The sequence below is a fragment of the Adiantum capillus-veneris genome, chromosome 13 (assembly GCF_014529385.1).
Source record: "Adiantum capillus-veneris isolate H3 chromosome 13, ASM1452938v2, whole genome shotgun sequence".
NCBI lineage: Eukaryota > Viridiplantae > Streptophyta > Polypodiopsida > Polypodiales > Pteridaceae > Adiantum > Adiantum capillus-veneris.
In genome coordinates, this window is record NC_140943.1 from 90,846,414 (window position 1) to 90,863,193 (window position 16,780).

Genomic DNA, 16,780 nt, shown 5'->3' on the forward strand with positions numbered 1-16,780 from the left:
AGAAGTTGGCAATTGACTTTGAAGCAAAGAACTTTGGTCCCAAGGGGAATGTTTATGGTGGAGGAGAGGGGCTAAGGGGAAAGACAATGCCTAAGAATAGGTCATTGCACCCACATAATTAAACGAATTAAACGTGTAATCTATCTAGGTTGAGGCCAAAAACTGTCTTTTTGAGATGATGCCTCTACAACATATCCAGTTTAAGAGAAGATCGCCCCATCTTTAAACATCTCTAGAATGTTCATGTTCTATTTAGAAAGGAGAAAATGCGTAGATTGATAAATTAAGACATACTTGAGACCTAATTGAAGAAAGCCCTAGATTCATCTTAAAAAGCTAACTTTATTAAAAAAAGCTCCAAATAAGAAGCTCACAAAATTATTATCCCCCATGAGAGAGAAGAAGAAGAAGATTGTTTTAATGTCGTAGGAAACAATCCGAAGAGACCTTAAAAATCTAGCCGACAAGGAGAGTTGAACTCAGGACCTATTATTCAAAAGGGAAATGACATAACCAATCTACCACACTTGAAGAGAGAGAGAGAGAGAGAGAGAGAGAGATACTCTAGACAACTTAAAAAGTTCAGTTTAAAAAAATTTAGACAGCTTTATCACAAGAATATAAGATTAGAAAATAGATTATAAGAGTCCAAACCAAAGTCGGAACTCTAAGAGCTCTGTCAACTTGATCCTTTTCGCATAAGCTCCACTTCTTCAACTCCCTCTTTAGCAGGAGCAACTCGGAGATATGAATAAAAGTGAGCTGCGATAAGGTAAAACACCAAGGTAACTGCCATAAGCACAGCCAATAGCCAGTAAAAGTAGTCAATGTGACCCCGGTTGAGGTTCCTCGGAATCCAACCGAGCTTGCCACCACTGGTGGTTATGTGGGTGGTTATCGTAACCAGAAGCGTGCTTGCATAGCTCCCAAGGCCTCTGCATACAAGTGGTAATGAGATGCCTACACTCCTCATTCCATCTGAGAGCTCAGTGTAAAAGAAATCCATTTGCCCAACAATAGCAAACACGAGCGATATGCCGACGATGACGTATTGCGGCACAAGCCAATATATCGAAATGGGCAGCACAGCGAAAGGAACATCGATAAGAGGGCTAGCCCTTGCCGCATTTAGCCTTTTCTTCTCCACAACCGCAGCAACCACCATAGCTATAATGGATATAACAATCCCCCATCCCATCCTTTGCAATGTAGTGATTCCTTTCTCATGGCCGGTCCTCTTCCTTAGCAGGGGTACCAAAATATAATCATAGAAAGGTGTGAACAATACGGAAGTGAGAACCGTAAACACTTGCATCGATCCTGGTGGTATGTTGAAATGATGCCCAATGTGCCCATCCATTGTTGCTCCTTGTTCTATGAAAAGTGTTGTCAATTGGGCTATAATTGTGTTGAACAACACCCCTGCTATGAGGAAAGGTGCTATTCTTATCAAGCATTTCACTTCCTCCACTTGGGTCACTGTGCATACTCGCCACGGGTTGGCCTTCTCATCGTCGTTAGTTGCAAGCGCTGCTCGATCGAGCCACCTGGGATAGACATCAAATTTTGGGCTCTTCTCTCTCTCTCTCAGCCAACAGGACCATAAGCTTTAGCACTCACCCACACAAACCCAATGTTGGAAAGCTACCCTAAGCCTCTCTCTCTCTCTCTCTCTCTCTCTCTCTCTCTCTCTAAAACACCACTCACCCACACAACCCAATCTTGGAAAGCCACCCCTCACAACATTCACAACTCTCTCTCTCTCTCTCTCTCTCTCTCTCTCTCTCTCTCTAAAAAACCACTCACCCACACAACCCAATCTTGGAAAGCCACACTTACAACACACACAACTCTCTCTCTCTCTCTCTCTCTCTCTCTCTCTCTCAAAAACCACTCACCCACACAACCCAATCTTGGAAAGCCACACTTACAACACACACAACTCTCTCTCTCTCTCTCTCTCTCTCTCTCTCTCTCTCTCTCCGGCTTTTACCTGAATTGCTTGCTATGGCTGAGACGACGAGAGCCAGGGATTGCAGAGAGGCCGCCTCCATCCTGGACTTCATAGAGGTCGTTCCCACGAGGCGAAACACGGGCCTTCTTACGCAAGGCGCAGACGAAGACCTGCGAGATACGTAAGAAAGGGTTCCCACCAGGTCGAAACTGGCGGCAAAATGGCGCACCGACCATATACAAAGGCAGGGAAATGAGCACTATTCCTCCTGAAATCCAAAACCCAAGCGCCCACTGCCCATTGTTCTCAAAATAGGTCACAAATGTCAAGGCCACCAGCTGCCCCACGTTGCAAAACACAAAAAACCAATTGAAGAATGTCGTCTTTTCCCCTGTTGTTTCGAATTGATCTCCGCCCAACGATGCGAGTACAGGCTCGTATGACCCATTTCCCACTGCCGTTATGTATAGTGCTGCAAATAGAAATGTCTTTAGACCATTTGGCAACGGCTTTGTCACGTCCGCATGCTCTTGTAATGTTACTGCCACACCGAGAAGAACGCATCCCTATCAAAGAAAAAAAAGAGTAATTGAAGAAAAACAAGGTGAAAACAACAATTGCAAGCACATAATCTTGCAATTGAACACATATACATATACATATCACAAGAAACATAAATCTCACAACCCTTCATATAAGACAATAGAATACTTCTATTAATGCTAACAAGCTTGGACATTGTTGGGTAATCAAGTCATTATCCACTTATTGTGGGATGCTACATAGGATCCATTACTTTAATTGAAGTTCACTTTGCATGGGCTTGTGAAGCCACTATAGAGGTTTTTTAGGTCGACTATTGTCTGTAGCTTCCTCTGCTCTCCTTTCCCGTCCCTCGACACCCCTTCAACGACCCTTGACTCTAGAGGCTATGCATATCTAACACACATGCTTTAGCAATTTAATGGTACCAATTAAAGTTTTCCCTCAAAAATATTTACCAAACTAAGTTCGATGGAAGCTTGCACTACTTTGAGTGACTCCACTCTTATCTACTAATATAATTTGTATGCATAAAATCGGATATGCAAACTAAAGGAGTATCTAAAAACTCTCACCTTACTATGAATGTTGTTCTTCTATAGTTATCATGAATTTAGTGTCATTGAGAATTAGGACTAGCTTATCTGCTTCGCAAGTACATTCCCTTGCTAGGCTAGGACACCGTTTGGCTGATAATCTTTGATGTAAGTATGTTCAATCAAGATCAAATAGCTCAAAGTAGCTTGTGTCGAAGTAGATTGGTGAATATGACTGTTAGGTGCAGCGGAATAAATGTTTGCACTTTGCTCAAGATGAGTGCTCCGAACTGTGCTCAAGGTTCCTTTTGTTCTTCTGGAAGGGAGAGCCTTCCGTTCTTAATGAGAGAATGCTATGATCACAAACAAAGTGAATGGACACCATGCGTGCAAGTGTATGAGACTGAGAGATAGAGAGAGAGAAGAGATATGACACCAGAGACGTTGTAAAACCCTCCTTCGAAGGCCACACTCGTCGACGAGAGTGGTCTACTTATGATTGCACAAACTGGTACAAACTGAATGCATGTGACTGATGCAAGTCTAGGCTATGTTGATGTCGACGACGGTGATGGCGAGACTGACCTAAGGGCTGAAATCTGCAATCTTTTATCTGTTGTCCAAAAACGCTATGGGCTGAAATCTGCTGTTGCCGAAAACGCTAAGGAAAACGCTGATTTTGCTGGTCTTTAGGCTGAAAATCTGCATCTACTCTAGGCTAAAAATTGAGGTTTCTTGGGCTGAATCTACTACTCTTTAGGGGCTGAATCTGATGGTCTCTCTACTGCTGAAAATAGCGAAGGCTGAAAGCTGTAAAGGCCTGAAATCTGCAAACGCTAGGATCTTCAAAAACGCTAGGGGAAGAGATCTTCAAAAACGCTAGCTGATGGGGTATGTGTGGCGATGACCTCCTTGATGGAAAACGCCAAGGTGCTGCAATTCTACAGCGACGACACTTGATGAGAAAACGCTAGGGTTTGCTTATATACAAACTTACTCAATTTGCCCTACCTACTTTCCAACAAAAGTCACTTAAAAATAATAAGTGAAAAATGTCAAAAATAGGGAAAATAGGCTAAATGCACTAAAAAATTCCCCTAAAGGATTCTGATAGATTCTGATGGGAATGCTTATGATCATGTTGTGTGCAACCAGAGGATATACATCTACACTAAGTGCCTGGGCATGCACGGTCTACGAATAGACTCACAAAAGTGCCAGATCACTTCTAATCTAGACTGACTGGACTAACTGAACCCTTGTCGTGTTGTAGCTTGTCCACGGACACATAGGGTTGAATGTGTCACGTGACCCCTCCTTTTCAAAGTGAGGTACTGGTACCGAACTGTATGGCGTCGAGGGAGATTGCCAATAGCATCCGGAATCCTGGAAGGGACTCTTCGCTGGCCCACTCTGTTGTGTGGGTCGTGCGGTACTTGAACTTCATAAAAGTCTGCAATGCTTGCTTCTTTGGGCCGCGCCGAAAGCGACACAAAGTTTGTTGTGGCTCCTTCAATGCTTCAACTTCATCTAGAGTCGTGTTTTTTTCTTCTTCAAGAATCTCCATGCCTAAAAATTCTTGAAACCATTTCCAACACAAAACCATGAACATACCTATTCCACGTAAATTGAGTGGAAAAAATCTTGTCTTCCTAAAAGACTGTGCATGCAATGTGGATGAACCAATAGACGGAATGCCAAACCGTTCACCACACACACGCAAACAATGAGATCGAATCTTTCTCTTGTGATCTAGAGCAATCAACTGTGGCAATTCACAACGGAAATGCCTATGCTTCCAACACAAAACCATGAACATACCTATTCCACGTAAATTGAGTGGAAAAAATCTTGTCTTCTTAAAAGATTGTGCATGCAATGTGGATGAACCAATAGACGGAATGCCAAACCGTTCACCACACACACGCAAACAATGAGATCGAATCTTTCTCTTGTGATCTAGAGCAATCAACTGTGGCAATTCACAACGGAAATGCCTATGCTTGGTGCTTATACTTGCTTGTGCTCTTTCTTCAACTGTGTCGTGCCAAGGAAGAGACATGGAATGTGACTTCCTTATATACATACTTTTCAGCTTTTCATGAGCATTCCGCATATATTCGTGCTCATTCATGAATGAAACGTGCTCAACGTACAAGATGTCATGCCTAGGAAAAGGGATCACATAAAGACGCTGACTAAAATACAGGAAACGATCACGAATGAAACACTCGAACAATGTGTGCGTATCAATCATGCGAACACATAATACTTCCTGTGAGGGTTCTTTGGACCTAGGCTCGAGAGCCAAGATCGGTTCTTCCTGAAGGGGTTCTTTGGACCTAGGCTCAAGAGCCAAGATCAATCCTTCGTGATTGATCGAATCTGCAACGAGGTTAGCTTCGCTAGAAAAAGCATCAACTAACTCATTCTCCTTGTGAACAACCACATCTTCTTCATGCAAACCATCATGCTTGTGAGAAATCACATCTTGATCATGCAAATCATCATGCTTGTCATTGTCATCCAAATCATCATGCAAATCATTATCATCCAATTCATCATGCTTATCATTGTCATTCAAATCATCATGCTTATCATTGTCATTCAAATCATCATGCAAATCATTGTCATCCAAATCATGTGTGTCCTGCTTTGGAGAAGAAGAGACTGAGAGAGTCTCCTGTTCCCAAATCTCTTCCATCTATGCCTAAACTTGAGAAAAGAGTCGCCAGAACTCTTTGTTGTGTCGGTCACTATGTTCTTGTTTTGCTTTGGCTGCCTTTCTTTCTGCGTCTCTTTTTGCTTCTCTTCTGCTTTTCTTTCTACGTGTCTGCGTTCCATTTCTGCCATTCTTTCTGCATTTCTTGCTTCGCATTCTAACTTCCTTTCCATAAACAACTGCTTCAACTCCTCCATAGGAGTTAGTCAATACATACATTGTGCTCCAAAAGCACATAATCTTGCAATTGTACACATACACATATACATATCACAAGAAGCATAAATCTCACAACCCTTCATATAAGACAATAGAACTCTTCTATCAATGCTAAGAAGCTTGGACACTGTTGGATAATCAAGTCATTATCTACTTATTATTGGATGCTACATAGGATCCATTACTTAAATTGAAGTTCACTTTGCATGGGCTTGTGAAGCCTCTATATAGGTTTTTATGGTCAACTATTGTTTGTACCTTCCTCTGCTCTCCTTTCCCGTCCCTCGACACTTCTTCCCCGACCCTTGACTCTAGAGGCTATGCACATCTAACAAACATGCTGTAGCAATTTTATGGTACCATTTAAAGTTTTCCCTCAAAAATATTTACCAAACTAAGTTCGATGGAAGCTTGAGTGACTCCACTCTTATCTACTAATATAATTTGTATGAATAAAATCGGATATGCAAACTCAAGGAGTATTTAAACACTCTCACCTTACTATGAATGTTGTTGTTCTACAGTTATCATGAATTTAGTGTTGGGAATTTTAGGACTCGCTTATCTGCTTCGCACGTACATTCCCTTGCTAGGCTAGGACACCGTTTGGCTAAAAATCTTTTATGTACGCATGTTCAATCAAGATCAAATAGTTCGAAGTAGCTTGTGTCGAAGTAGATTGGCGAATATGCCATTGAGACTAAACATAAAGAGTGGTAAGCCCTCCCATTTATCTTTTTTTTTTGAGTTCTTGTTGTCTCCACTCTGATTGTTGTCCAAGGGAGTTACACACACCCCGATGTTGTTGTCAATAGGATGGCTTCTACTCATTGTTTCAGGTGGACCATTAAACTCTTCCATGGCATGCTCTCAACCCATTGTCAAGTGATTTATAAACCACTTGTCATGAGGTTATTGGGTAAACCTAAACCCAAGGTTCGAGAGTAAACCAAAAACTCCAAATGATGATAGCTACTTTGACCTACACCTTATGTGTTTGAGGGGAGGTTCTTTGTGGCAAGACCAAGTTATGGGTATACCTAAAACCCTTGGTTGTGAGAAAATCTAAAACTTACAGTTCATGAGCATACCAAAAACTCATGATTAAGAGTAAACTTAAAACTAGTGTCATGAGAATGGTGAGTCTAATCAAGGTTGAGGGGGAGATTGTTGGGATTTCAAGCCCTGCTCAATGGTCATCTAACCTGTGGGAAATACTTTTGTTGGTAGATGAATATGCACTCTAGTCTTTGTGGAGTTTGCATGGAAAAGGAGTGGCTAAAGTTGGTCTAGACACTTATATATATGTAACGTTTTCCAAAATAATTATATAATTAGCATGTTATTTTTGTCCTCTCTATTGGTCGAATACTCTCTACTCTCTCTATATATTTTCATTGCCCCCCTTGTTCTGCATGAAGGTGCCGCGGGAAGCGTGTGCGAGTGCAAGTGCGAGAGCACAGAGAGAGAGAGAGAGAGACCTGCTTTGGGTGGAGCGCACAGCAATGTTATCATGTTTGCAGCTCCTTATTCTATTGTATTAAAAAATAAATGTATAATGGTTAAGTTAGTAGATGGGTTAGTAGTAAGTGGGATGTCCGGCCAGTTGGCCTCAATCCCAACAAACTCCCACTTGAAGGCCAACGCAGCCCAAGTGACCTAGTATGTACAACCGTGAAGCAATCTAGTGGCTTCAACCTATACCCATCAACTCACTGCAATGTGTAAACTGCTCCAAAGCTAAGCCTTTCGTCAAAGCATCTGCTGGGTTGTCGTCAGTGTGTACCTTGACCAAACCAATGAGCTTTTTGGCCAAGAAATCTCTCACAAGATGATACCTGACTTTAATGTGTTTCGATTTGGAGTGAAACAGGGATTCCTTGCCAATGCAAGAGCACTCTGACTATCACAATATATCATTGGAGTCTCATCAATGCCAAGATTTCTAACTAAGCGAGATAACCAAAACCTGTTGGTCAATGACATTGTCATCCCCATGTAACCGCTTACGTAGACGGCTTACATGAAACACCGGATGAATGCAAGAATGTGCAGGTAGTAATAATTTGTAGGCACGATCACCTACTCGCTTGAGTATTTTGAAAGGCCCACAACATCGGAGAGATAATTTAGGTGTTGGCCCAATTTTCAGACTTTCTGAATGTTCTGGCACACGTAAAAATACTTCCTCCCTTTTTCGAAGGTAGCTTGCCGACGTTTCTCATCAGCGTACTTCTTATACCGATCATGTGCTTGTCGGACATTCTGACGAGCAAGTTTCAGCATATCCATGTGCTCTTGGAGAAAATGCTTAACCTGTTGAAGTTTTTCGATGCCAACCCCACCGTAACTAGTAACCTAGGTTGAAACCCATACATGAGCATGAAACGACTAAAGCTTGTTGTGACATGCTTAGCACTGTTGTAAGCAAACTCGAGGATAGGTAAGTATTCTTCCCAGTCTGACTGTTTTTTGCTGACGTATGCTCTTAGCATATCCTCTAGCACTTGGTTAACTCGTTCCGTCTGACCATCTGTTTCTGGATTATCAGTTGTACTGAGATTCAATTGTGTATCCAATTGTTTAAACACCGCTCTCCAAAAGTGGCTGTTAAACTTAGGATGACGGTCACTGACAATGTTACTTGCCAAACCATACAGTTTGTATAGATTGTCTACAAATAACTTGGCTAATTCTGGTGTCTTAACCGTTGATTTGGTCGGAATGAACGTACATAGTTTAGTCAACCTGTCTACGACCACCCATACTGAGTCATGACCTCGTACAATGGTTGGTAAACCCACAACAAAATCCATAGAGATGCTTTCCCATTTTCCATTGGGAATCTCCAAAGGATGTAAGAGTCCTCCTGCTTTCAAGCGCTCAGCTTTGTTAACTTGACATTTTTGGCAATGCAAGACATAAGCTTGAACAAAGCTTTGTATACCTGGCCAGTAAAACTGTCGTCGTACGAGAGCATAAGTTTTTTTAATCCCCAGGTGCCCTGCACTTGGACTATCATAACATTCATGATGAATTTGGCGCCGAATGTCTGTATCCGTCGGTACACAAACTCTCCCCTTATAGAGTAGGTACCCATTGTCGATGGTGAAATGCTTCCATCGTTGTAGTTCATCACTTGGTAAAGGAGAACTAGGTGTGGAGGTTAACAGTACACTACTGTCATTGGAGTGAGAAGAATCCCTCATTTGAACATGGCTCCACACTTTAGAATATGCTTCATCATGCTCATATTTGCCTTTGAAAGAATCTAAAAATTCACTACGAAGTTCCGTGAACAAGAGCGAATTGATCTCAGGCATTCGACTTAGAGCGTCCGCTACAACATTGTACCGGCCTTTGCGATATCTTAGCTTGGCGTCATATTTCTGAAGAATCTCGGCCCACCTGGCCTTTCGACCCTTTAAATCCGTTTGTTGTGTAAACCATTTGATGCTTTCATGGTCAAACACAATCTCAAACTAAGCACCATACAGATAATGCCGCCATGCTTTTAAGGCAGACACTATTGCATAGAGTTCACGTTCGTAAGCAAAGTAGTTCTGTTGAGCTGCATCAAGCTTCTTGCTTTCAAATGTAATCGGCTGTCCATCTTGTAATAGGACTGCTCCAATAGCACGGTCACTGGCATCCGTTTCCAAAACGAATGGTTTCAAAGGATCTACAATAGCTAGTATATGAGTTGTAGCTAATGCATCCTTGAGTGTATCGAAACTGTGTTGTTGAGCGGATCCCCACTGAAAAGTTTTACATTTGCCTTTTAGTTGATCCGTCATACGAACAGCAATTTGAGCATAGTTTTTAACGAACCTTCGATAAAATCCTGCAAATCCTTTAAAAATATATAATTCTTCTAGATTTTTAGGAGAAGGCCATTTCCGAATGGTATCCACTTTGGATTGATCCATATATAGCCCGTTAGCTGAATAACATGCCCTAAATAATGAATTTCATCTTTTAGAAAATCACATTTAGATTCCTTGGCATATAATTTGTTTGTGCGTAACAACTCAAACACCTGCTTGAGATGTTATAAGTGTTCTTCTTCAAAAGCACTGTAGACTAAGATGTTATCGAGAAAAACAATGAAAAATTTGTCCAAATATGGCTTCAAGACACTATCCATAAGTGTCAGGAATATTGCGAGCGCATTGGTTAACCCAAAGGGCATCACCAAGGACTCGGAGTGTCCAAACCGTGTTCGGAATGCAATTTTGGGTATGTCGGCAAGTCAAATACGGACTTGGTGATATCCTGACCACAAGTCTATTTTCGTAAAAATGCAAGCATGAGTGAGCTTGTCAAACAATTCATCTACTCTGGGCAATGGGTATTTGTTCTTAACTGTAACCGCATTTAAGCCACGGTAGTCTACGCACATGCGCATACTGCCGTCTTTTTTCTTCACTAAGAGGATAGACGAAGCCCATGGTGAAGAATTGGATTGTATAAACCCTCTGCTAAGGTAGTCAGCAAGCTAACGGTCCACCTCAACGGCTTCTGAATAACTCATACGGTAAGATGGTTTACTAACAGGTTTACAGTCTGCAACCACGTCAATGCTATGTTGTACTGATCGTATCGGCGGTAATCATGATGGCAAATCATTAGGAAATACATCTTGAAATTCCTTTAATAATTTCTGTAATTGACTAGCAACGTTTGCTTGTTTAGAATTAGCAATTGGTGGAAGAGAGGAGAGAGAAGCATGCGGCGTTGAGAAATGTTCAACAGACTCAATGAGACAGTGAGTAACACAAGAAAATCTGATCTATTTCATTATCAGAAACGAGCTGCATAAGCTCAGCAGGACAAATCAGTGGTGATGAAGGTATATCTTTTTCTCCTAACAACAACACATGTGCGCCATGGGATTCAAACATCAAGCTGTTGTGCTGGCCCTAGGCTATGCAACCACTCCCTACCAAGAACCACATCAGCCTTTTCTATGTTCATAACCCGAAAATCCAAATATGTGGAGTACCCTTGTACTTCCAATGGAACAACTCGACATTGAGTATCCCAGATTTCAATATCATGTCCATTCATCATTGCTACCTTGTAGCGGTGGATACTCGAAGTTTGAGGCAATTTGAGTTTTTTCACCAATCCGTAATTGATGAAATTGTGAGAAGCACCGTCATCTACCAAGATGCGCACCTTGTGCCCTTGCAGATATCCGTACATACGTACTAACTCATGTGGTCCAAAGGTTGGTTGCCACATGGAAGCTATGAGACAGCATTCATATACCACCTCAATGTGTGTTACTTCCACTATAGAGAATCGTGAGGAAGACTCCGGAGGTAGTAGTTGCACCGTGTGCACTGCTTTCTCCTTGTCCTGAGCAGCAGATTTCCCTTTGAGACAATCCTTTTTGCCATGACCTCTTCCTAAACATTGAAAACACAATTTTTCTTTCTTGGCTTTATCAAAGTCCTCGGGAGAGAGAGGACCCCTAGACCCCTTGGGTTTTTTAGATGCCTCCAAATTGACAACTATAAATTTTCTTTTATTGTGCCCATATTGAGTGCGTATATTACCATGTATATTAGTAGGCACGTGACTATTATGTGTTTCTTTTCATCTGGATCATCATGAATATGTGCTTTCACTGTGGCTTCCTCAAGTGTTTTAGGGTCTTGGGTCTTGACATACTTCTTAAGCTCAGGTGTCAGACCTCGTAGGAACCCTTGTACTTGTTGAAAGGTATCTAAGCCTTCCAGCTTGAGGATAACATCCCGATAGTGAGAGATATATTCAAGTAGTGATGGGTATTGGCGCATGGAACATGTGTCCCAAGCTGTCCAATTCCGATCGGCCTCGTTTGTAGGCAAAAATTCCTTGCTAAACATTGCTTCAAAAGCTGCCCAACTCTGTGGTATGATGTTCTTCTCCTTGAGAGACATCCACCATTTGTAGGCCTTGCCGTCCATAGTTAAGCTCGTTTGTAGAGCTCTGACTGCGTCCGGAGTACGCCGTAAGGCGTGAATTCCATCCTACTTGCTGAGAAAGATATTCACTGCATCCTTATTGTGATCTCAATCTTCTCTCTTAAAAGTCGGCGGTTTGGTGTTTTTCAACAGTTCATCCACCTCTTTTGCAGTGAGAGTATGCAACGTATCAGCATTTGGGCCTTGCTCTAGAGTAGAAGTGCCCTGCCCTTGTGTGGCAACGTGCTCATGCATGTGCGTGTCAACAGGACTCTTAGACTATTGATGCATTAATTGAATTACTAGAGTGGATAGTTTAGTAATATTTACATTTAAAGCTTTAGAATTTTCACCCATGACTGTCATGCGTATCCGAAGTGCACGAAATTCTTGAATATCAAACAATTCGTAAGTATCTTCACCTGCCGTAGCGTCGCAGGTACTCTTCTTGAGAGGATCCGACCGCGGGCCATCATTGGCAGGATCAGGTGTACTTTGCTCAAAATCAAATGTCATATTGATATTCGAATCTATGGCGACACAGTGCGGTGCAAGGAGTAATCAAAAAAAATACCTGATATTGAGAGCACTTGCAAAGTATAATGAGCATTGCTAATTCCGTCAAAATCGAGAATATTCCGGTGGAGAGTGATTCGAATTGTCCGCCGTATATGGAATTCCACAAGTTCTTGATAGCCGAATCAATTAGGCTTGAAAGCGGTAATTGATTTTACCAAAAAATTGTACTTGAATTTCGTCGAATGGGTGTTCTTGAAATCTCTGAGTTTTTGCGTAATACGCAAAAAATTTGAGTCGAAATTTGTGCCGGCTTCGTCGATGCTATGCCGCACCTCTCGGCCTTGCCGAACCCGCACGTGGAGTAGGGAGGTGGGGTACCCCACTGTGGGTACCGCCCCTTATGGTTTAAGTTTTGTGTATGGCCACTAATCCCTAAGGGGGTTGGGCGCCCTCAAGTGGGAAAAAAATGGCCGCTTAACGCAACGCGCAAGGAATTGCCATCGCCATGGAGCTCAAGGCGTTGAGATAGGGGCTCCGGCCCAGTGACGTGAAGTCTCCACCTGCCCAACGCGCACGCGAGGAGTAAAACCGCTCTCAAAAGAGCTCGAGCACTATCAAAAGTGCCAAAACAATGCATATCCGCATCAAGTACTGCCACTGAAATCTACGTTGATGCTAAACACTGCAACCTGTAAGAAACCTGGATGTCCTGTATGTATGCAAGAACCTATGAGGAGATGGATGCCTAAAAAAATCCGAGACAATGTCGATGCCGAAAAGTGCTACTAATCATCCCATAAACACCGTCTCAATAACATATAATAGCCATAAAACAGCTATATACCATCCCAAAATAGTCTCCGAACAACCTGCATCTGTGTCCTATACCTATAGTTGTAGCAAAAGTGGAGTTGAAAAATACAACTCCTGAAGCGTAGCTCGGATGAAGCTTTCAACTACACGAATAGCTTTGAAAGGGGGGTCAAACCCCAGCACACCTTCTGGAAACACTCTCGAAACGCTGAATTTGCCGATGTCGAAATCGCAAACCTACTTGCACTTTTGCAAGTGCGCACGCGCGGACGTGAAAACGGCAAGCACAAACCTCGCTTTGATACCAGTTGAAGGTGCCGCGAGAAGCATGTGCGAGTGCAAGTGCGAGAGCAGAAAGATATCTGCTTTGGGTGGAGTGCACAACAACGTTATCCTGTTGCAGCTCCTTATTCTGTTGTATAAAAGAATAAGTGTATAATGGTTAAGTTAGTAGATGGGTTAGTAGTAAGTGGGATGTCTAGCCAGTTGGCCTGAATCCCAACACTGCACGCCCTCATCTAGCCATGGCTTTGTCACGCCGTCATCCTCCCTAGCCGTTGCACCTAACATTATATTGTCCCTATCCATGTGAAACCTAGAGGGCACCCCATAGGCTCTCTAGATTGGATCGATCTTTCTCAAGTGGAGGGTCCGCTAGATAGAAGCGAAGGCCCACCCTGTAGTGAGAAGTAAGCAATCCCTTTTTGCCAAAGAGAATCCACAGTATGCAATAGGAAACTACTTTTGGCTGGTTTGAAGGCGACTCTAAGGCCTAGGTGGTACTTGAAGGATCCCCTAGCCAAAATGCAACGCAACCTTCCAAGAATAAAGCAATGGCAAATTAAGAATGTAGAAATGGCTATGGGGCTTCAACTACCCTTTTGAGGGTCCTCCACATGCACTATTAGCAAGTCTATTTTGGGAGCATTATAAGCCCCAAATTTTCATAATCAAGAAGTGTTGCAAACTACCTCGTCTCTAGAGAGCCAAAAATCCTCTCTTTATGTGCGCGCATATCCTAGGTTCTAGTATACATTTTCAAGGTGAAAATAAAAAAAGTATTATAATTTCATTTGGCATTCATATTCAAGGTCAAAATGTAGGCATTGAGCCTTTGGATGTTGATCTAGTTTTCCCTCAAACAGAGTCTAAAGCAAAACCTTTTCTCTAGAAAAAGGCCTCTATCATGATGAAAGAAGGGTGAGAAGGGGAAAAGGTATTTCAAGTTTGGTGCCTTCCACACAAGAGGGGGTAATATGTAACACAAGCTTGATTCGACATTTGTTTGTCACTTTGCACAAACACACACATACGTATGTGAAAGGGGAGGGGGGGGGTATTGTGAGAAACCCTAATTGCACCAATTTGAGGTCAAGTTATTGGAGATAGGTTGGGATAATTTATAACAATTAGCCCACTTACACCCTTTGAAAGTGGCTTCATAATCTATTTGTGAATTACTTCTCGATATTGGGTCTAGGGCGGGACCCATTGTTTTGGAAAGGGCCAGAGACTCCGGCTCCACCGTGACCCACTTCATTAAAAGCTATGCACTTTGTAGAGTGCCTTTAGGTAGGGGATCCTCAAAGGACTAGATAATGCTATCTAGTCACAAAGACTCTCATAGGAATAGGTATTGCATGGCACTCTATCTTTTGACCTCTTGAAAAGAGGAGATCTCAGGTCCCTCTTTCAAGTTTCATGGGGTTGCAACGTTTCATAAGAGCCGAGTCGCCCTAGCATTAGAGTTGAGTCACACCATGGGCTAGCAAGGGTAGTACTTACTAAATAATACCAAGTCATGTTTTTCTTCTTAAATATTTAAGCTTTAGTTTAACCCCACTAGCACTTTCAAAATGAAAGGGTTTAAGCTATCTTTTAGGAAGAGAGACGTTCTCCTCTATTGTAGGCCTCTCCTCTCTATTCAAATCCCTCCCATGTTTCCCTTAAAACTAGGTGTTCTCTTTTTTTACCATTTCAAATTTGGGTGCGACCTTGTGGGATGAAATTTCCACCTTGCCCCCACTAGCACAGGGTGCGACCCAGCTCTTAGTAGGGTTAGCGACGTACTAGCAAAGATTTGTGTGTAGTGTGTACAAAAATCTTGTTGAAAAGTGTAGCTCAAGATCAACCCCTTATTGGCATGAGTCAGAGAGAGTCAAGCTGGACCATTGTCATACAAAAAAATAGCCTATTTCCCCTTTTTTAAAGTGCTAGGAGTGGTTGCCCCCACCTTCGACATTCCTACCAATTACCAAATGTAGCGAATCACTCCCTCTGAGTGTGACCCCGCTCTAAGGAGTCTCCTAGTGGGACTCCAGAGTTTAAAAAGAGATATGCTAAAAATGGTGGGAAAAATTTAACACGAAACGAATGTAGCTGCTGCACGAGATACACGACATTCAACGAACGTGTGTAGTGTGACGTAGGCGAGCGTGCGAGCAGGCGTTGAAGAGCGTACCAAGAGGTAGATGAGCAGGAAGAGCAGCACCGTCCAGAGGCGGCCCAGGTAAGCGTCGCCCAGAAACGCTCCAATGAGCGCCGTGAAGAACATGGTCCCCAGCAAATTCGTCAAATCGTTGGCTGCCGTTGACGGGCTCTCGCCCCACACCCGTATCAGATACAGCACCAAATTGAAGAAGATTCCTCCGAATGCCAAGTACCCGCAGCATGCCGCCCCTGCACACATACAGCTTGATTGAGCAACGTCCGCAAGATGAGCTGCAACCCTTGTGTGTGGGTGTGTGTAGTGAGCGAATGTGTGTGTGTGTGTGTGTGTGTGTAGTGAGCGAATGTGTGTGTGTGTGTGTGTGTGTGTGTGTGTGTGTGTGTGTGTGTGTGTGTGAGAGAGAGAGAGAGAGAGAGAGAGCTGCTTACCAAGCATAAAGAAGGAGCCTCGCCATCCACCCAGCCGCCGCTTGGGGCTGACTTGTCTGAAGCGCCAGTCCACCACTTCATGCACTTCCACTGCCATCTCTCTTCCTCCGCACCCTCTCTATGTTAGGACGCCTCTACAAGCACGCTGCTTCGACCTTGAGGGAGAAGAGTGGCGAGCGGCGAGCTACTGGAGTCACGAGTAGTGGCCCGAGCTTGCATTAATTCCAGCCATGGATATGTATTGACGTAGTCAGAGCTTCAAGTTTCAACGGCCAGAGAAGAGTGTCACCTTGGAATTGGGCGAAAAAGAAAACCTTTACCCCGCCCCTCCCCCCTCTCGAACCCAGCATCTATATCGTGCTCTTTGTAGTTGTAAAACATATGGATTTGTGTGAGCATCATCACTTCGATGCATAACTTTTGGCATTTTAAAACATAACTCAGAAAACAAGCGGGACAAGTTTTGAATTCGGGTTATCATTTGATGGAAGAGCGTTGACATTTGCGTACCTCTCTGTCTCTTCAAAGAGGCCATTGAGTTTTGGGTCACGCCCAACCTTTTTCATCTAGTAGTCTACTGTCTATTATTATTTCTCGAAGAGGCTATTTATTATTTTATTCCTCTCAATATCTTTATGCAAAA

The 16,780-nt window shown here is 42.9% G+C and overlaps 1 protein-coding gene across 1 annotated transcript; it reads right to left on the reverse strand.

Moving 5' to 3' along the window:
• Positions 1-567: 567 nt before the first annotated feature.
• Positions 568-16,474, reverse strand: LOC147444437 (protein NRT1/ PTR FAMILY 8.1-like). The gene is made up of 4 exons (XM_086527041.1): positions 16,138-16,474; positions 15,722-15,939; positions 1,994-2,520; positions 568-1,547 (listed from the first exon to the last, which is right to left on the reverse strand). The coding sequence occupies exons 1-4, from the start codon at positions 16,232-16,234 to the stop codon at positions 680-682; spliced, it is 1,710 nt and encodes a 569-aa protein (XP_086383167.1). The 5' UTR covers positions 16,235-16,474; the 3' UTR covers positions 568-679.
• Between the last annotated feature and the right edge of the window lie 306 nt (positions 16,475-16,780).